The following is a 22727-nucleotide window of genomic DNA, read 5'->3' on the forward strand; positions in this document are numbered from 1 at the left end:
CAAACAAAGTCAGTGTGAAGAAGAGAGGCAAGAATATGGGCTAAGCGTCATCACTGTCGACATATCTATGTAACACACCAGTTACATATTTTAATCATAGGAAGCAGCGCAACCCTCAATGTGTGGAGGATGCGGGCAGCAACATCACAGAAAGTGCTCTCTACTCTTTCATATCCAAACATGTCAAACCACAGGCTGCAGCTGTGTGCCATACAATTCACCAGTCATCACATGGCCTCCTAGTGAAGAACCACAATCTTAGGTTAAAAAGTAAGTGCAGAAACGCTTGTTCAGAATATGTTAGCAGCTCATGGTGAAGTCCCTGTGCTGCTGGAATACATTTAGGGTATTTAAACCTCCCTAGGACAAGGGAGACAGAAACTCACAGGAATGAAGATAACATTCTTCGTGCTGTGAGATTTGAACAATGTGGCAGCTTGGGAAATGCCAGTGGGCCGCAATGTGTGCCCATAGTATGGCTCACAGTAAAGAGAACACTGTTAGTCCTCAGCCTTGGGCTAAATTGAATGATGTGCACTCTGCAAAAATATTTAATGAATGCCCTCCTCTTGCATCGACCATCTATTTGATTATCTATAGTGTTTATTTGTAAAACAACGTGGGCTCCTGCCCAAAGCTCTTCTCAGAAGACCATAGCCAGTGCAGTTAACTGTTGGTGCACACAATAGCAAAGGTGTGTAAGCTGCAATTCACCTTACGACTATTCAATCCACTACCAGGTACTCTCTGTCCCTTTCTCTCACTCTTGCAGGTTCCTGCTTTTTGAAATTTGTTTCGCATATGTAATACTTTCAAGCCTGGAGACGTTCTTGGTTTTGCTGGATTCTGTATGTGTTATTTATCTTTGGATGCTGGTGGAGTGGTCCTTACTGCTGTGAATGTTTTGCACCAGGACTTTGAAGTTATATATGCTTGGTTTGTGAGACATGGTCCATCAGTAGAGTTTGAGGTGATTAAATGTATTCAATCCTTTGAGGAGATTTACAACTGTACATAGACTGTGCCTCAGTAGTGCCAGGGTGGAACCCTGGTGGCTGGTGAATGGGCATTACAACCATGAAAATACTGAAAGCACAGAGTTGGGGCTGTAGATCTGATGTCATATCCCAGAATGTATGTATGTGTTTCCTTAGGAGATGCAGGTGATAAGCACTCCTTGAGTTTTCCTGCTGATGTAAGTCCTAAAGGAGTGGTCCCTGTTGAATGTGAACCCAAGGGATTTGTTGTCCATGAAAAGTTGTAGAGTAAAGCAGTCTAAGTTCATATTGGTAAGCCATTATTGTATTCAGCATTATTGGTATCATTGAAGGGAAGTCAAAACTGTATTTTAGGTCACTTGGTGTCCGCTATGTGCTTTACATGCAGGCTGGGCTGAACAAGGGGTATTCTTAAGTCAATTAATATGTTGCAGACTGAAGACAATGCTGAATAATTGTGGTATTGGAAGTAGAATGTAATGTAATTCTGAGTAGAGTTTGAAAATGGAGAGAGGACGGAACCTTGTGGAACATCAAAGATGTGATAGTAAATTTGGACTAACTGTTGAGATTTGCATTAGAAGGGGACTAATTTGTCTTCAAAGCTGATGCATGTAGTCAGGATGGTCAACAATATTTATGACTGCTGAGCAGTGAAACAGTGTCAGGAGCCAGAGGTCTTTCCTGTCTATGATCAGCAGGGCATCTGCCGTAACTCCAATGGTTGTAGCTTCTGTGGTGCAACATAATCTGAAGTTAAACAGATAGTAGGGCAGAGCTAATTAGTGTTGATTTGTTCCTGTAATTCGATGGTACCTCCTAATGTAAATATTTTCAACTATCACGGTTGGTGGACAAATGTGTTCACTAGAAAGCTAGGCAGCTGGGATCCACAATTTCCTTTTCAAGACAGGAAGGGTTTGCCCTGTTAATAGTGTTATAAGAGCTTCTTATGTGCAGGATAGTATGACTGAAGAAGGAAGAGTGCCATAGTCACACAGCATAGCTTTGTGGGTGATGACAATGCCCGTGAGGTCTCTGATTGGGAATGGGTCAGCAGAGCTCCATTTTAGATAGCTGTGCTGGGGTGAAATGGTGGTGGTTCATTAGGAATGACATTTGAATTGTACATTAAATCATCTATTTTAAGTGGGGATGAAGAAAATGGACAGTATTTTCACTTGACAAATTACACTTACGGCTCCTAGTTAGGCATTACATAATCTATGGACAATGGCAATACACCTTGCTCATATATTTTAAATAAAAAATAAGTGAATTTTCCAAACATTTCCTTCTCCTCTCAGTAATAGGATGCTGGAGACCCAAATCTGAATAAACATAATTACTATTTGTAGCACTTACCAGTGATATTGGTGAGTGGCAGCACACTCTCACAAGACTGGTCCTGAACAGACCCCAGGATAAGGCTGAACCACACCAGGAAAGCCTGTAGAAAGAGCACAATGTAACGGTTAGCTGGCTCACACTGGCAACATTTACAACTGAAGTCCAAGGACTTCCACAGTCTCACACATACACAATAACTTCTCCACAGTGAGTTTTAGTCAATGTACATGTTGAATCCTTTCTTGTGAACACCACAATTGCAAGTTGTAATATTGTATTAAATATTTAAAAAGTAACTTTAAAAGAAATGCCTCTAAGTTATGATTTCATTTCCAGGAACCCTATCCCAATGGGAAGTGCACACCCCCAACCCTAAAGTTGCCTAAGAATGCTGCGCATCAGTGCAGTGAAAGAATAGTGTGAGGGTTCTAAGTCCATGACTATGCAGAGGCTGCAGAATTTAACAACCAACCCTTTGACACATCATATCCAATGGCCCAACCAAAGTCCTCATCATACACTACGCCGGCCAAAATCTCCATTCTGCCACCAAATATTCCACTCTTTATTCCATTTATATTCTCCTTCCCCCAAACCACTTTTACAGTTTCATTCTTATCCCTATTGTAAATAATTTTGCAGCCATACACTTTCAGCCTTAAAGTTTTCAGCCTCCATTCCCACTGTCGTCCTTCCTCACCCTCTCCACACCTTCACCACCATCTAAACCCTCAAATAACCATTGGATACGAGGAGAATGTGTATAAAGTGGATAGTTCACACCCTCAACAACACATACACACACACGTCCTATAACGTATTGTCATCCTTTACCACCACCACATGCAATCCCATACAATTCCTAACCGCAGTCCCCATTCCTCAGTATATGAATCTCATACACTCATGGGCCCCTATTCTCCATAAACCTCCTGTGCATCCCCACATTACTGCCTCTGGCCCCAAAGCACCTCAGTTAATTATTAGATCAGAGGTGACTATGTGAAGTGCCAATCTGCCTGAACACTCATTAGTACATCATACACTACTCTGCTTTAATCGCAAAGTTGAATACCATCTTAACCACATCATATATGCTCTCTCTTGGCATCCCTAAAACGATTCAGGCTTTTTCTTTTTTGGCTGTGGTACTCTGGTATCCTTTACCCTGTACTCACAAAGTGAGTATTTTAGTGTTGTTAGTAATGTCAGCAAGAACATAAATTTTATGACGATTTCAGTACCCACAAATCCTCATCTGAAGCATCTCGACTATCTAAAACAAAGTTGAAAAGGCAGCCTATCAAATGTGTAGAGAGACAAGTGCAGAGAAGCTGAAACAGAAAGAGGTTGCCATCTCAAGCACCTGTATTGGTAGATGTGTATATCCAATTTCAACATGTTTTGCATCTCCTTTCTAAAACACTGGTTAAGATAGAATGTTGCATTACATTTTTCCGAATCATTGATGGAAGTTAGGTGCTCTTTGAGTATTTCAATATCAATGAATATCCAATACAGTCCTGTCAGTCTTTTGAGTTGATTTTATTAAACATATTCTGTGCATTTCAAGATAGATACTCTGACCCATTATGCTGCCATCAATATTTGACAGCTGTGAATGCCAAATGGCATTATTTCTTTAAGAAGGTTAGTTCCTCAGAAGCCCATAACATAAGTATTCACATTAATTCATATGAATACTTTAGCACACAACTCAGTTCTGTGTCTCTTTGTGTACATATGAAATGAATGTGACCTCCATGAAATTTTGTTGTGCTGTGATTTGACAATCCACATCCAATTCAAGGAGCATGAGTTTATCTGGAATTGAAGTATTTAAGGAAATACATTTGAGAAGGTTCCAACATTTCTCAGTACCTTTTTTTAACCATACTAATGTGGAACCATCTCCCAATCAGTAACACCTTGGGATTTGTTAACTTGTAGTGGCAAGAGAGAACTGTTACTAGTAATATGAATATTCTATCTGAAGGGTGTAAAAATACAAATGCATACAGGACAACCTCGACTCACAGGGCCAATGAATTAGCTTAGGTATCAGAGTTCAGTGCTTAATTTGAGCAGGTAGTTTATTGTGCTCAGCATCCGCACTTTATTGTCAACACCAGCACTTATGACAGCCTGCAACGTGGTGGTGGTGTTTGTCTTTTTTTCTGATGAGCACACCAACAGTTGTTTAATAATGCAACATGTATTAAAACGACTAATACCTGCCATCAAAAGCTATAAGAATAGGCTTGGTGGTATGAATTATTACACTAGTAGGGGAGTGAAGGTTAGTTGGGTTGGTGCTGTCAATGGAAGTGCAGGCAGGAACAATGGATGGTGCAAGCTACAGTGGCCTCCTGACCAGAACCCTGGCACTTTTGTTTGACAAATGAAGCTTTACCTGTGTTTCATGTCCATAGAGAGATTAACTGTTGTACAGCTTGTTGGTTCCTGGCCTCATAGTATCTCTGGAAACTGTTCTCGAAACTGCACCCAGGTTTGGAAATCTGTTCAGCTTTTTCCTAGATGTTTGCTTCCATGTATTGTCCAATTTAAAGGCACCTACACAAATCTTCCTCAGTGGGCTACAGTTGTGTATATATTGGTACTATTGCAAAGTGACCCTTTTTTGGGTTGTCGCTTTCTGATCTTCATATTTTTGGGACTAATCTGCTGGAAAACTTGAAGTCTATCAGTGGGACACTGCTATCCAGTGCCTGGTGTATGCGCTCTGACCTCTAAATCAGGTTGAAATTAGTTTGAAACATGATTAGCACATTTAACTTTCCTGTGAGACCATATTATATGGTGGAGAAGTACCCCCAGTGTATGGAAAATGAAATGCCACTAGTCGTCTACAGCACACCTATTACACCATTCACTACAGTGGCAATGAAAACAAGACTTCAGGCCAACCTTGATGTAAAGACTTGTCAAAATCACTCTTTTGACAAGCAGGAATAAGTCACTCCTACGTGCACCTTGCTGCCCACAAGGAAGGGTAAAACATGTGTGGCATTAGAAATTACATGTTCCCCCAGTGACTATGCCCAAAACAACATTGTCACAGGTCAGACTGTAGCTGGTGCATAGGAAAATTTAAAGTATAGATCACACTTTAAATTATAGCCCTTTACCAAGGTGGGCATCTAGGCTGTGCAAAAGTGAAGAACAGTTTGCCCATCTTGGATTTTGAACGTGATGGGAACTGTTGTATTGTTTGCAGAAGTGCAAACTGGAATTGCTGAAAAAGTGGGGAGGGTGCCCCATGGAAACATTTACCCCATTTGTTAGCTACAAAGCTGAACCTCACTTAGTCTTTCCCAGAACACTTTCTGGACTTGCGGAAGAACAAAGGAGGACTGAACCTGCTATCTGTGACTTCTGAGGAGCTCTTTAAGAGTAAAACTGCTCCCCCTTGTGCCCAGGACAAAGAAGTTGCCTCCAAGAGTAAGTTGGCTGACCTTTGGAACTTCTGCCCCATCTCGCTCCTCCCCTTCCCTGCCAAAGTCATCAAGAAGACCGTCAACAAGCAGCTTACCAACTTCCTTGAAGACAACAACCTTCTCGACCCCTCTCAGTCCGGATTCCGAGCCAACCACAGCACAGAAACCACCCTCATCTCAGTCACAGACGACATCAGAACCCTGATGGACAACGGAGAAACAGTCGCCCTCATCCTCCTCGACCTCTCGGCTGCCTTCGACACCGTCTGCCACCGCACGCTAATAACCCGCCTCCGCTCCACCGGGATCCAAGGACAGGCCCTAGACTGGATCACCTCCTTCCTTTCCAACCGCCTACCTTTCCTCTCAAACCCCACCGAGATCATCTGCGGCGTCCCACAAGGCTCCTCGCTCAGCCCGACTCTCTTCAATGTCTACATGAGCCCCCTCGCCGACATTGTACGCAAACACAGCATCATCATCACCTCCTATGCCGACAACACCCAGCTGATACTTTCCCTCACCAAGGACCCCACCAGCACCAAGACCAACCTGCAAGACGGAATGAAAGACGTCGCAGACTGGATGAAACTACGCCGTCTGAAACTGAACTCAGACAAAACTGAAGTCCTCATCCTCAGAAACACCCCGACCTCCTGGGACGACTCCTGGTGGCCCACGGCCCTTGGCACCGCACCGACCCCCTCAGACCACGCACGCAACCTCGGTTTCATCCTGTACCCACTTCTCACCATGACCAAACAAGTCAACGCCGTATCATCCTCCTGCTTCCTCACCCTCCGCATGCTCCGGAAGATCTTACGTTGGATCCCTGCCGACACCAAAAAGACCGTGACCCACGCCCTCGTCATGAGCCGCCTGGACTACGGCAACACCCTAAACGCAGGAACCACCGCTAATCTCCAGAAACGTCTGCAACGAATTCAAAACGCCTCCGCCCGCCTCATCCTCAACATACCCCGCAACAGCCACATCTCCGCACACCTGAGACACCTGCACTGGCTTCCCGTCAGCAAAAGGATCACCTTCCGACTCCTCACCCATGCACACAAAGCCCTCCACAACAAGGGACCAGAATACCTCAACCGCCACCTCAGCTTCTACGCACCCACACGTCTTCTCCGTTCCACCAGCCTCGCTCTCGCCACCGTCCCTCGAATCTGCCGCTCCACGGCGGGTGGGAGGTCCTTCTCCTACCTGGCGGCCAAGACTTGGAACACCCTCCCCATCATCCTCAGGACCACTCCGCTTTCTGGAGACTACTCAAGACCTGGCTTTTCGAGCAGCAGTAAACCCTTACCCCTAGCGCCTTGAGACCCGCACGGGTGAGTAGCGCGCTTTATAAATGTTTATGATTTGATTTGATTTGGCGTGGTTACCAGGACACAAAAAGCTCCAAGAGACCTTTCTTAAAAATTTCATGCTGATCAGTGCCAACTGGAACTTGGACTGGACACCCTGATAGACTGCAGATATCCCAACTCCCTCTTGCTCACCTCTTGTCAAAGCCCCCAAGGTCCCAGGGAGCTTAGTCGTGTACTCCTTTGGTTGCTTGGGTGTCAGGAAAATGTTTGTAAAGTTTTGAAAACGTTTGCTCCAGTTCCCAGTGGACCTACCTCAAGAAGTACTCAACCAGCAGTTACATGGCATTACAATACATTTCAGATTCACCCATCTGAAAGGTTGCAGCATCTCTGAAAAAACAACAAAGTCCCTTTCTGTTGTTGGACTTAGAAACTTTTCCAAGCAAAAACCTTAAAAGCTGCAGAGCCTTAGCAGGATCAATCTGTGTAAAGAATCTGACCAGCAGTACCCCAGCAGTGGGTAAAATATCAGGTTTGTCCCCAGGGAAGACAATGTTTCCTTAAAAGACATGACAACGTCTATTTGTATTATGATTTAATTTATGAAGGTGGAAATCTACAAATCATTACATTTTATTTGCATGTGAATGTCTCCAGTGCAACGTGTTTAGATATAAAGATTATATTACACTTTACAATAAAAAGAGATTTTACTACAGCACACAAACAGTAGGGCCCTTTTCCCTACAAGGGAGCGTGTGTGAACTTTAAATTGCAAGATTTCCTGTACGTAATGTACTGGGTGTACCACAGGACTGTCCAACAGGAAATAGACTTAAATGCCTGGAGTGAGAGTAGATATGTATCTAGCAAATATAGTATTTACCATCGTTGTTACAGTGTCTGGTAATTATTTGTTCTTAAAAGATACAAGGTACCAGGGAGGGGATATTCCAGTGTGTCAGGCTGTAGCTCTGAGTCTCAAAGCAGAAGAGATGATCATTCTTGAGGTCCCTTGAATGAGAGGGTCCATACTACATTAGAAAACCCATGTATATTTAAGTACAGCACGGGCCAGGAAAATGCTAACCCATCCACTAGTGGAGATTCACAGGGGTCTTTCAGGTCCGTGTCCATCTCTGCAGTCTGAAAAATGGTTAGACAAGATCCGATAAGTATTGCTGAAAAGAGTACAGTGTGAGCCAGTTTATCAGGCCAATAAGGTCTAGTTAGATTCAGTCACAGGTAAGGACAGGAGTGCCTCTAGGTCTGGGGCAGAAACAGTCTCATGCCAGGCATAGACTGACACAGGACTAACTCTGCCTGAGAGGGTTCTTCCACATACTTAGATTACTCAGAGGAAACCTTTTCTTCGAAACTCCCAAATAGCACTGGCACAATAGTACAACTTACTCAGATTAATAACTTGAAGTTGTATATAGTGTGTGTTGCCACAGTCTTTTAGCTTTCACTTTTACGCAGTCCAGGAATGGAGAAGATTACTATCAAAGGGCAGAGTTCAGGTCACAGTAAGTAACAATCTACACCCTTCCCACCCACGAAAAAAGGACAACCGAATCCCCCAGCCATGCCATGCTCAATAATGATTGAGACAGAAGGGTGGGTTCTCAATATAAAGAAGGAGAGCATGGCGCTAGCAGGTATGAAGATTGTTCAATGACAAAGCTAATTTTAGAGAAAACAGTACTTTCCTAAAGCAGTCTACCAAGCACAGAAAGAAGAGGGGGGACTTCTGGACAGTTCTCAAGGGTTCTTCCCTTATTCACGTTAAGTGAAATAATCAGGCTGGAGGTGGAAGAAAGTCCAGTAAGGTGTTAAGAATACATGTCTGTTCTCTCTTTGCAACAGGCAAGGGCTGTGGTCAGAAAAGCTAAAAAAGGGCATTTGTTATTTCAGAGAGGAGGAAGAGAACTAAAAGAGGTCCAAGAAGGTGTTCTGAAGACGTTCCTTTTCTATCTTCCTTTTCCGCATCAAACAGACCTTTGGTAAAAGAAAAAGACTAAAGGATTAGCAGACTCTTTAAAAGGGGACAAGACACTGAACTGAGACCTGGGATGTGATGTAGTGTCCTATGCTACATATGGATATCTTCTGAATAAATGATTGAGCTACATCAGAGCTGTGGTGATCTGTTGTGGAAGCACTACAGTTGATCTTTCTGAGATCCTTAACATAGAGGGGGCAGCCTTAGATGGTTTGGTTGGGCTTGATCTATTGACTGCTAATTGCTAACAGACACGTCTGTTCAGGTGCACAGTTATGATCGAATTCACAAATTTTGAACCATCTTGGTCTTGACACTCCTTTGATTTTATGTTCTGTTCAGTTATTTAAATCCTACTAGTCGAATGTGTTTGAAAACAAATGTATCATATTTGACTGATTTTCATAAAAGCAGCTTGGCAGGGAGATTTTCTATATGTTCCCACTCTCAACCCAGACTGCCTCTGTAAGTGATCCTTAGTTTCTCCAAAGTTTGACCAACACTCCTGACCCACCATGCTTACAAATTCATAATTTCCCGATAATAATTCTCCAAATTTTTATTTCTCTCACCTACCAGTTATCAGCCATCCCCACCAGGAGGCCAATAAGACTATTTGCATAGTTTGTACCCATTGAACTTGTTATGCTGGCTGGATCCATGAATGGTTGCTACTATAGAATGAAGAGCGATGTAAAATCAAAGCAAATTTGATTTTGTATTATTTGGTTGATAAAAACCTTTATAGAAATGATATTCATAAATTACAATTACTACAGAGAACACATGAAACATAAAAATCTACTTTAACAGCTCTGGACTGTAGATGGGCCTAATTCCTTATGAGGATGTTATATTTAGTATTTGGGGAGCGATCTGAGAGTTCTTTCCTGTTACTTTCACTCACTACGGATGGACCAGAGACAATATTTGGGATGAAATGCTGTGAACCTTCCCAGGGTAACATTTTGCTCAAATGGGTTTCACATTGTGGAAACTTCACAAAGGATGCTAAGTTTGGGTCAGTACATACAAAAGTAATCCTGACCAAGGGCATATGTGGCACAAAACAATGGTTCAGAAGGTGAGGCAACATAGTGGCACATATTCCTGCATTTTTGTGAATCCTACTATTCGATATATTAGTAGGTATACTTGGTAATTTTTGTGGTTTTCTCTTCAATGGGTGCCATTCGCACTAATAATAGCACTAATGAAAAGATGTATGCTCCATTAAACTGTAGGAACTACTTGAGTAGCCCCTGAGAAGTCAGGGTTTACTGGGCTTAGAGTGTATCAACCAGAGCCATTACCTGCTCGTGATCACTGACTTAACCTTATGGCTAGACCCACAACTGACCAAGCACAAGTGACTCTCAGAGTAAAGAAGTCCACTTAATATTCAGGGTGGTTGGAGATGTAGATCTCAAGAGTCCAGTCAATACTTTGAAATGTAGAAATAAAGTCCTTTACTTTGGTCACACACAGCAAAGTATAATTGTACACAATGTAACAGATGGTGCTTAATAGGGTGCTAATGGAAGCAATTCCCTTGATATGTTATGGGACAGTCTTTTTCTGGGGCATCACAATAGCTTGTGACTCTGTGCGAGGGAAGTGTTATATTGCATACAAAAGGGATACTTCCTGGTATTGTGGTTACTCTCAGTCACAGCCAAATCATTCAGTTATACCCCACTTTAGTACACACATTCTCCACACATAAAGCAAAGTCACAGTACTATACATTTCCCAATGGTGTAGCTTGTGAAGTCCTTTCACAGGCACAGTCTGAGTGCACCACTCTGATGGTGTGCACCTTGCATGGCACACCAAGCCAGGATGCTTAAGTCGGAGCTTCAGCCCAAACACAGTAGTTGACATTCACATCACACACCATCTATAAACAAAGGTAGATCATGGCGACACCAGCACAAGTTCAATTGATGCCTGCAAGCGGCAGCAAAGCTCACAGTCACATGGATCTTGCCTCTTTGGTCTTCCTCAGGCCTAATCTCGAATCTCCCTCCAAATCAGTAGGTGCTTACCCAAGGTCGCAGTGGTGATACTCCATCTGATGTTATTGAGTTTCTCTCAGCACTCAGTGATTCCTTAAAGTATGACCATGTTGACAGATGCCTCTGAGCAATGGTCCTTTTAGGTGCTGGAGTGGAATTCATTTGTGGTACCCTCAGTCATAAGTGTTGATGCTGACTTCACAAGGGAGACACATCCTGGCCTCTAGACCTCGATCACAGCCTTGCAATGCAGGTTGTGCCTCATCTTGTTGTCTCAGTGTCGCCTCGACTCAGCTTCCTCCAGCCTCTGCTTCTGCTGAGCAGCATTGTCTTCATACAAGGACACTGCCTATGCCCCTTTCCAGAAACCAGTGAGTTCCTTCCCTCATAACAGGAAGAAGGCAGTCCTTCTGACCAGTTTAGCAAATCTTTCCCACGTTACTAGTCCAGAATTTGCAGGGTAGTCTGTGGTCAGTATCTCAATAATGGAACTCAAAGAAATCCTCTCATTGCTCCTAGTTTGAGATACAAGGCTTCTGGTCAGGAAATCCTGGTACAATGACTGGAAATGTATGCTTCCTGTTTATACCCAAATTGTAAAGAGGCCATGACCAGTTACAGACCAGTTACAAACGTTTGTAAATTATAAGCCAGGCTAGTCCAGCTATGATCTTTGTAAGAGGTGCAAGAAAGAAGACAGGGAGAGCTAGGAGTCTCATTTCAGAGCAACCTAAAATAGCACAATGATGAGGGAGGCTACCACATACAAGTACCAGTTAACTTGTGGGGGAGTAACCCCCATGGGCCATCGACCATGAAAGGCCTGGGGGAATTCTGTAGTTTAAAAAAAAAAAACTCTTCTCCTTAATTTCAGCAACACTCCCCTGTCTGATATACTCATAGTGATCCCTGGAATGTTCTAGTAGAAGCTTTGAAAATGCATTTGATTGCTGGGCTCTTCCTCTAAACCTCCATTTTACCCAACAAAAAAAGGACCCACTGTGGTTGTAGTCACATAAACTCTCTCACTCTAATCATACAACGGATATACGTGCAACATCTGCAGTACACACTATATCTATTCCTCTTATGGATGGGCAGGGGACACTGTTATAGTGGACTGGCAGAGTAATTTCATACATGGAAGATGCTGAGAGGCTGCTCTCCCAAAAGTAGACAGTAGGGAAAAAGCCCTGTCCTGCAATAAAATAATTTCCCTGCCGTGGCCTTCCTATACAGCCTGTGATGATGACAATAGTTACTCTCCTAAGAATAGGGGCTGTTGTGCCCTTCAGACCACAGATCCACACTCTGCATCTAATTCCACATTATGGAAAGGCCTCAGTGAATATGCATGATTGTCAGGAGTGCTGAGGTGGGAAGGAAAAACACTGCATCTTACTATGGGGAGTTCAAGACAGAGGTACACTATCCACGGCCATGGAGGGGGCCTTTTTTCCATCCCAGCCTCAACTGTGATTGTATAAATCGCATAGCTATCCATTGAGCCTTGTTCATGCTATATAATATTCCAATTTAATATGCATCCCTTAATGAAGTGATTTAAAAAAAGATGTGAGGGGCTGTATAAGAATACTAAATAAAACATAAACCATTTTCAGCAATATTCATTTATTATATCTGTCACTTATTGAGTCACTACTCAGATCTCCTTGACCTAGAGACAGCAAAATGAATTACCTGTTTGACCCAGCTGTGTAAGTATAGGTATGTTTTCTAATATGGCATCATTGACTAAGGGGACTCGAACAATCTACCTGACAAAGTCACCAGTCCAGTCACTCCTGCAGCAGGGACCAGGATTTGCAGCACAGCATCTGCCAGCACTGGGGTGTTTTGGTTTAAATAGGGAAATGCAAGGTTCTATGAGTCAAATGTACACAAATTAGAAATTGTGATTTCCAAATTATGATTCTTATCAAGTCGCAATTAGAAAATCATAATCCCTAATGGATCAAACTTTGTATTTTTAGCGATCCCTAGTGGTCGCAAATCGAACTACCTCATGAATATTAATGATTAAGTCACAGTTTGTGACCCATTAGCAATGATAGCCTGCATGGGTTAGCAGACCACCATGGTTGTGACTGCTTTTAAATAAAACAATTTTTTGTAGTATATCTTTTTTCCTCGAAGGAGAACGGGATGCATTTTAGAAAAAACAGAAAACAAAACTTTTAATTTTCATTTTTTAGGAGTAGGCAGTGGTCAATGGGACCGCTGTCTGTTCTTAAAAAAATATTTTGTTAACATTCTCAAAAGAAAATGGGTCCATTGGGGATTCCTCATTTGAGAATAGGTTACCTCCTCCTTTGAGGTGTCGGGCAAACATTAATGTTTCGAAACTGAAATCTGGTTGCAAAAAATTAACCCAAACCTCAGTATTTAAAAGCAACGCCCACAACACACTTCTTCCGAATACCGATTCGCAAAACCAAAATTCCGATTCGGTAACAAGTTACCGAATTGCAGTTTTGCTTTTTCTGGCGCATCCTTTAGACCTTATATTTCTGTTAATATTTTATTTTACAAGGGGACACGTTAGGGTAGGTCGCATGAACCTTTGGTCTTTGACAGTGAGAAAGGATATGGTCACAAAAACACTCATCAACAAATGTTTCAATCAATAATATCACAAATTCAGATATGGAGTCAGTAACTTGAACGCACCATGACCTATGTGGCCACGAATCAACATATCAGTTTAGTAAAGTTTAAACATTTATTTCCCTAGATTAACAATGCTAAGATCACGTAAATCAAGCGCAGAACAATATGGCAGGCTGTCCAAATCTCCTAAAGAAATTCAGCTTCTCCAAGGCTAAAATTATTATGCACTCAAGAATAATCATACAGAATAACAACAATATCAAATTAATAATTGAAACCGAATACATTGATTCATCTACCATAATTCACCCTAAACTATTACACTAATCAGATTGCGCATGTTTGGGCTTCATGAAAAAAGAAAAGTTAGGCCAAAATATAATTTGGAAAACCACTACATATGGCGCTAACCAAAATCAGTGGTTTGCTTCGAGATGGGAAAACATAAAAACCTCCAAGAAAAACAGATATACATTTATACTAGGCAGCTGTGATTTTCTTCAACAGAACATCTTCATGGTCAGCTTCGGATGGGCAGTGACATAAGGGAATGATTAAGTAAAACGTTTGGCCTTAAAGTACCTGAACCGTCAATAGCAGTAAGCCAAGTTTAAGCATCAAGAACAGAACAGAAAAGACTGCAAAGGAGTTGCAAAGCAACTGAAATAGGAAAGAACAGAAGAGAATCTAAAGAGCAACTGAATAAGAAAGCTAAGCATAAGCTAGAGTCTGAGGCTGAGCAAGAGACAGCGTGGGACAGACTGATTAATCTGACTGAACTAACTTTCCTCTTCATCACTCGAAGTTATTTTATTTAATTCTTAGAAAATATCTAAATTGTCTGCCATTGGACAATTACTAAGGTGGCTAGGAAAGGACCAATAAAATTTCATATAAATTTCATAATGTAACAGCTTTCTTATAAGGCATATTTTCAGGCTCCTGTTCACATGCAGAGATTTTCACCAACTCCTATCACAGTGTTCACAAAATGCAAACTGTAAGCCATTGTTCTTTGGCACCCTATCAGCTAAGAAAGTTACAAATATGTTACAGCTACAAACATTTCTCATGTGCTGCAGGAAGCTCTGGGAACAAATGAGATAACTTCTTCCCTTCACATCATAAATTCTAAACCTTTCTCTACAGATGGAACTAACTCTGAACCAACCTGGCTTTCAGCTGGAAGAAAACACCCATTTAAAATGTGCAGTGTGAACATTTAATAATCTCTAAAACATTTTATTTTCATAAAATCATTACCTAATCATTGTGCAGAGTTAGTAAAATACGAAATAAATTTCACAGTGTGTTTATACAGAAATACTTTCATGAAACATTGTACAAGTAAAGTGTAGGCCACATTTAAAAGGTGTGCTCATGTTATTTCATTTGTGCACTGTTTAAAAATACATCAGTTTAATTAATCACACGATTAGTCAACACTAAATTATGCTCTCTCAATTTTGACATATCGAAATGCTATTTTACTGTCGCAAACAGTTTGATTCTGTGAATTGGACCGTTTGCAACCTCTAAAAATGTTTTCTACCTATGGCCCGCTATGCCAAAAATGCAACAGAATATAACATTATGCTTGTAAGTGAGAACCTACCTGATAAGGTTTGTTCACATTATTTCTGCTCCAGTTAGGATCAAGGGTCTTTTTTTCCTTTTATAATTTTTGATATTATCTATAAACTAGCACTAGGATATTTTCTATTTTCACTTGGTCTATTTACAGTTTTGCAGAAGAACGTTTTAGGCATTTATGCAAATACTTCAGAACTCCCTGAAAAAAAAATAGTTTTCAACGAATGGCAATATGTGGGCTAATATATTTCAAGTTTCTAAATGTAATTCAAACAGCTCATCAGATATTTGAGACAGAAAAGCATATACTTGGCAAAAAAAGCAAAACAATGAGATTTTCCTGAAATTGTGGATTGCGGGGATTAAAAGAGGCAGTTTACTATTTCGCTTAAAGTCTTTTTCTCTGGTTGTTACCCTTATTTATTTGCCTCTCTGTGTACCCTGGCAGATGCTTCCATCTTCCTGCAGTGCCATGAAGCACCCCGAGAGTCCATGCGCCTAATAAAGAGCATAAAATGCCAGTCTAACCTAACATGATTGTAAAGGCGCATTGGTAAATTTAATAGGACGTCGGAGAAAGCCTGGTATGGAAGGTCGGAGAGAAAAGAAACTGACATTATTAGATCTATCTGATGTCTGCCGCTCAGCGTCTGCAGAGTTTCATCCATGGAAGTCTTGGCGAGATATTAAATGTATTAGAAAGCAAACAACATATTTTACAGGCACTAAAATAAACAAACAAAGCATTAAAAATAATGGTAAAGTACGGAAAGTGCGTGTCCCAACTGAAAACTCACATTGTGATTTTAATTGTAGAAATTTGTTCCACATTGGTAGTCATTTCTAATAAATGATTCACATGTTTCACTGGCAGCGTTCGCTATCACTAAAAAAGCTTTTTTTCTTCAGTCAGTGGCTTGAAGGTTGTTAATTAATATATGTATATCAAGGTTTCAGTGTAAATTGAAATCAGCAAGTCCTTTACATTATGACTTAGCATGTGCTAGCCAGGGGTTTACTGTGACCTTTTGACCTGCATGCTGTGAGCCTCATCAAAAGAGTGCAGGTTAGTGGTCAAGAAAAGAAACCATTTGTCAAATTGACGTAGGTCAGAGTCTGGTCACTAGCTGTGCTCTCTAGCAGGAGCATGGGGACTTAGAAACCGCCAGGATCTGATTTTCCAGCTCTCATATGAAAGTCTTGCAACTCCAACTTTGTTAATAACATTTCTTCCCAAAAGAACCTCTATTTCAAAACATTTTCTTGGCTAGAGTTACCCTGTTTCCCAGCTTCTCATGAGTTTGCAGGGTTGAGCGGTGCAAGCGCTCTGGCCTGTTGTAATCTCTCTGGGGGCTTTTAACCATGTCCACTCTTGATATTCATTCTATGTTGTGCTTGTCCTAAATGCTTCATGTTTATTGGTGCATTTTGTGAAATGTCCTTCCTATGTGTGCTGAGTTCCCTCCCAGGCGATTTCACTAAGTGAACATTTTTGTTGGCCATCACACTACGTCACGCTTCCTCCTGTTACAGCATGTGATGGTCCCTCCTCCGGTTTGAGTTTGCCTTTCATCCCAGCTGCGTTCCTTTCTAGACATTCACGCAGGGAGCCAATAACTCTTCCGCTCATGCTCTTGGCGACCGTGGCGCTTTGAATTTTCAATTTATGTGGCAAGAAAAGTCTAGTTAGGAATTTACAATGCTAATAGCATACACAAGACTCATTGCAGTGCAAATGCTTGTTTCATTTTGGGCTGATGAATACTTGACTTCCTTTTGAGTGACAATGCTTTGTGATTGGAGGAAACAGGACACTGCCTTGCCACAAGCCACAGAATCCAGTGCATGTAAAATGTTTAAAACCAGCAAACTTGCACTGCCCTTTTAATCACAATAATGGTTGTCATTTTATTCAAATTACGTCAAACCTTACAGCTTACACAGTAGGCAACATAGTAGGCATAGTAGGGCACATGCATAATCTACAGATTGCTAAAAGTCAAATAAATGAAGGTACAAAGCAAATACTTTAAGGGATACATCACGAAAAGAAATAAGATATTGTAGCAGTTTGGCTAAAACTGCGAAATGCAACATGCACCTGTTGTCAGGTCTGGGCATGTTTCATATCCTTGGAGCATAATTCCCTGATACACTGGATGCACTCCATGTTTCTTGCATACAAGAGATCCGACGCTCAAACATGAGGACATCCAGCTACTCATTAGGAGAGTTACAAAAAGAATCTGTGAGGTCAATAAGCACCTTCTTTGAATTTGAAATATACTGTGTGAGGCCTTCAAGGATCCTAGGCCCCCTTCATTATAAGTGGCCCAGGAAATAGTAAATACCATTGATTTTTCCCAAGTTCAGAGTTACCGAGACTGGGGGTAATGATAACTCTGGTGTAGGGAATATCTGGGCCATGAAAAGTGGGTCCCCTTGGGACCCTTGGAAATGAGAAATTACAATGCAAAGAGGCAATTACGGACCCAATTGCCTCAGTAATTCCTCATGCTCACCTGGATTTTCAGATGGCGATTTCACTGTGCAAGAACAGATCTTCAGAAACACCGGGGATCTCATTTCCGGTGAGGCTGTTTATATGATTATATATTTTACCAACCCCACTGGAATTAAGAAGCCTTTCAAAATGAGGGTCTACATATTTAAGGGGTCCATATGCGTTATTAAAATAACGCAACAAATCTTAGCAAGGTACAAAATGAATATACCAACTGATTTTTGAATTTAGGACACTTAATTACAAACAGCAGGCTTCCACTTATATAACATTGGAAAACGCACATCTCCAAAGTCTATACTTTAATTTGTATTACAGACATTTTTTACCATTTGCTACGGGTTGGGCCCACAGCCTTTTCAGCTTCTAGAACCAGGATCCTACACATGACTGACTGGGTAAAAGCCACATCCCCCCTCCCTGCTAGTCTTAAAGAGATATGGCCTGACTGGCAATGGATTCCATCTTAGCCCCATAGGCTTAACAAATGAATGGTGCAATATGTGACTGACTGTGCCTCAGCCTCAAAGGTACTATTCAATAAATGATGTCATAGTATGTCTCTAAATCCAAGTAGACTCGTGAAAGCAAGCATCTGTCAGTAATGGAGAAGGCCTAGTCCACTCAATGGGCACAAAGGACTGAAGGAGTAACGCGGCTGTACACCCCCGTATTTGGTCTTAGTTTATGTGTTGTATGTGTGGTACTGCTTGACGTGCTGTGAAAGTCATCCTTGTCTGTGTGGAAGAGGGAGATCGGTTGGAGGAGGAACCTGACTGTTGGAAGTGGCCCTTTTTGCAGGGTTATCCCCAAACCCTTTGCTTTCTTCCTCCTATTTTTTCAAGTCTGTTTTTGCTGGTTTATTGCCTTGGCACACTTTACCACTGCTAATCAGTGCTAAAGTGCAAATGCTCCCTAGGTAAATTGTACTGTTGCTTGGTTTATCCAAGATTGGCATATCTGATTTACTGATAAATCCCTAGTAAAGTGCACCAGAGGTTCCCAGGGTCTGTAAATCAAATGCTACTAGGGGGCCTGCAGCACTGATTGTGCCACCCACATAAGTAGCCCTGTAAACATTACTCAGACCTGCCACTGCAGTGCGTGGTTACCCCCTGTTAAAGCAAGGACCCTCACTATAGTCAGGGTAAGTCACACACAATCCAAATTATCCTGTGCCCACCCCCTGGTGGCTTTGAGCTGATTTCTGGAGTGTAGACTGGGATCCTCTTCAGGTTGGGGGTTTTCAGACCTCACTGGGACGATGTGTCGAAATCTTGAGAATGCAGGATGAAGTCACAGGGGCTGGGTCGATCCAAGGGTGATGTGTGGAAATTTCAGCTGCACGGCAGGTGCTGCGTTGATTCCTCTCAGAAAGTTGGGCTGCATCGTTCCAGTTCAGCTTTGCATCAATCCAGTGGGCTGTGCGTCAAATTTCCGGTCGCAACACTGGCGCTGGTTGATCTTCTCCTTGTGAAGTCGGGCTGCGTAGTTCCACTTCAGTGTGCAGTGAGTTTTTCACCGTGATGCAGGCTGTGCATCGTTTCTTGCAGGCTGTGTGTTGATTTTCGCTGCACAAGGAGTTCTTTTGCAGGAATGAAGTGTTTTTGGTCCTGAGACTTCAGGGAACAGGAGGCAAGCTCTATCCAAGCCCTTGGAGAGCACTTCTCAGCACAGCCAGAGAGCAGCAAGGCAGCAGTCCTTCTCAGAAAAGCAGTCCAGGTGAGTCCTTTGGGCAGCCAGGCAGTTCTTTGTGGCAGGTTGCAGGTCCTGGTTCAGGGTTTCTTCTCCGGGAAGCGTCTGACTTCAGAAGTGTCTTGTGAAGTAGAAGTGTCTACCTCAGAAGTGTCTAAGTTGGTAGGGTCAGAGACCCTGCTTTAATACCCAGATGTGCCTTTGAAGTGGGGGAGGCTTCAAAGAGTGGCTTAGAAGTTCACAAGATCCCCTTTCAGTTCCATCCTGTCTGCCAGGGTCCCAGTAGGGGATGTGGCAGTCCTTTGTGTGAGGGCAGGCTACTGTCCTTTGACATGTAAGTGGCAGGCCCTCGACCCTCCCAGCCCAGGAAAACCCATTCAATATACAGATGTGTGCAAGTGTGACTGAGCATCTTGTGTTTGGGGTTTGTCTGAGCAAACGCACAAGGGAGCTGTCAACTAAACATAACGAGACGTGGCTTGGAAGGCACAGAAGGATTTAAGTGTAGAGAAATGTTCACTTTCTAAAAGTAGTATTTCTAAAATAGTAATATAAAATCCAACTTCACCATTAAGCAGGATTTTGTATCACCATTCTGGCCATACTAGATATGACAGGGCTACTCCTTTCAGATCAGGATCTACCACTCAAACAGTACATATGGGTAGCCCTAATGCTATCCTGTGAAAGGCTCAGGCCTCACAGCACTGTAAAACGAATTTAGGAGTTTTACACTACCAGGACATATAGAACACACATGTTCATGTCCTGCCTTTTACCTACATAGCACCCTGCCTTATGGGTTACCTACGGCCTACCTTAGTGGTGACTTATATGTAGAAAAAGTGGAGTTTAAGGCTTGGCAAGTACTTTTAAATGCCAAGTCAAAGATGGCATTGGAACTGCACACACGGGCCCTGCAATGGCAGGCCTTAGACATGGTTAGGGGACTACGTGTGTGGGTGGCACAACCAGTGCCGCAGCCCACTAGTAGCATTTAATTTACAGGCCCTGGGCACATGTAGTGCACTTGACTAGGGATTTACAAGTAAATTAAAAAAGCCAATTGGGTACGAGCCAATGTCACCATGTTTTAAGGAGAGAGCATATTCACTTTAGCACTGATTAGCAGGTGTAAAGTGCGCAGAGTCCCAAATCCAGCAAAATCAGTGTCCAAAAAGTGGAGGGTGGCAGGCAAAAACTTAGGGGTGACCACCCTAAGGCTGTCAAGTTTAACAGTGCAGTTTTAAACTGCCAATTCGACCTGGCAATTTGACCTAGGGCCCAAACCTTCCCTTTTAGTACATGTAAGGCACCCCCTAAGATAGACCCTAGGTAGCCCCATGGGCAGGGTGCAGTGTATGTAAAAGGTAGGATATGTACTGGTGTGTTTTACATATCCTAACAGTGAAATACTATCAAATTTGTGTTTCACTGTTGAAAGGCCCCTCTCCCTCATAGGTTTACATAGTGGCTGCCTTTAAGTAACTTTAAAGTGCAGATTACCTTTGAGGGCAGATAGAAATGTGGAGTTTGGAGTCTCTGAACTGACAATTTAAAAACACATCATTTGATGAAGACGGTTTTTAGATTGTGAGTTCGAAAATGCCACTTTTAGAAAGTAGGTATTTTCTTGCTTAAACTATTCTGTGACTGCCTGTTTGTGGATTCCCCGTCTGGGTCTGTTTGACAGTTGGGCTGTTCACACCTCGACAGTGACACAAAGGGAGCTGGGGTGTAGCCTGCATATCTTGATGAGCCATCTGAGCTGGAGTGGAGGGAGGAGTGGTCGCTTGCACCTGAAAAAACTGTGCCTGCCCTCACACAATGCAGTCTCCAACCCCTGGTGTGTGTCTGGGACCTGGCCTGTACAAGGAAGTGTTGCAAACACTTGAGACTTTTCTTTTAAGTTTGCCAACTTCAAAGGCAGAATGGGGAATAAGAAGAAGACCCAAAACCCCATACTTTTAGAATCTTTCTGGAATCAAGAGGAACATCTGCCAAGGAGAAGAGCTGAAGAGCTGGAGCAGGAGTACTGTCCCTTTGCTGTGTTGTTTTGCTGGACTGGCCTGCAGTTGCTGTTTCTGCCTGAAAAGAGTGCACAGGGTGAACCTTGATGTGTGTCCTGCTTGAGAGAGTTCTCCAAAGGCTTGGAGTAGAGCTTGCCTCCTGTTGGAAGTCTCAGGGACACCAAAGACTTCAGTTTCCTCGACCTGCACCACTGTGTGTTTTGTGGTGTTCAAGAGGAGAAACAACTGTGACTTCCCCAATGACACTGCCGGCCTGCACCATGACCTGCCGACGGAGCATGGAGTCTCATTGGCCCACTTCGCACGTGACCCTGGTCTCACCGACTGTCACCGGACGACTTCACTGAGCCACTGCTCGCACCACGGCCTGTGGGCCCCGCACTCTGGCATCGCCTGCTCACACCGCAGCCTGGGCATCCCAAATGACGCCGCTCCTGCTGACACCAGCGCCGCTGCCTGAACCGTGGCCTGTGGACACCACTCGTGATGAGCAAGAAACACGAAGCACCACCCCATCCTGCACCGCAGCCCTGGTCTACCAACACCAGCACCATCGACTCCAGTGTTGTCACTAGGCATCCCTGCTTGCACTGTGGCCTGTGGACACCGCTCGTGAGAGTCACGAAGCAGCATCCCACACCACTGGCTTCGACCTACCGACGACAGCACTCAGGCAACGACGACACCACTGCCTGCACCATGACCTGGTGATAACGCACGTCGCACCGCCCCGCTTCACACCGAAGCCCTGGTCTCACCTACGCCGATAGACGCGGTCACTGAGCCGCTGCCTGCACCATGACCTGTGGGCATCACACATCGCATTGTTCCACTTCGCACCGCAGCCCCAATGCAATCTACACCAGCGCTCTTATCTTCATCAGCCCAGAGTTCGATCTGAAAAGTGTGTGACTTCAAGGGCCCATGACTCCCGCACCGACTCCGGAACAGACTCTGTGACACCGCTCTCCAGAACTCACCGCGAGTATCACAACACCCTGCAATTCCAAAGGTACTGTTTGCGGGTCTTTCTGACACTTTAGCTGGTCCGCAACGCCACAACTGCCCTGAACAGTTGGTTTTGTTGATCACAACACCGT

The 22727-nt window shown here is 43.1% G+C and overlaps 1 protein-coding gene across 1 annotated transcript in view; it reads right to left on the bottom strand.

Moving 5' to 3' along the window:
- LOC138299622 (corticotropin-releasing factor receptor 1) overlaps positions 1-22727 on the bottom strand; it is a 1731194-nt gene that overhangs the window by 1411936 nt on the left and 296531 nt on the right. Inside the window, exon 2 of the mRNA XM_069238054.1 lies at positions 2364-2448. Coding sequence (XP_069094155.1) covers positions 2364-2448 — 85 coding nt within the window. The remainder of the gene's footprint in view (positions 1-2363; positions 2449-22727) is intronic.

The sequence above is a fragment of the Pleurodeles waltl genome, chromosome 6, assembly GCF_031143425.1.
Source record: "Pleurodeles waltl isolate 20211129_DDA chromosome 6, aPleWal1.hap1.20221129, whole genome shotgun sequence".
Classification (NCBI taxonomy): Eukaryota; Metazoa; Chordata; class Amphibia; order Caudata; family Salamandridae; genus Pleurodeles; species Pleurodeles waltl.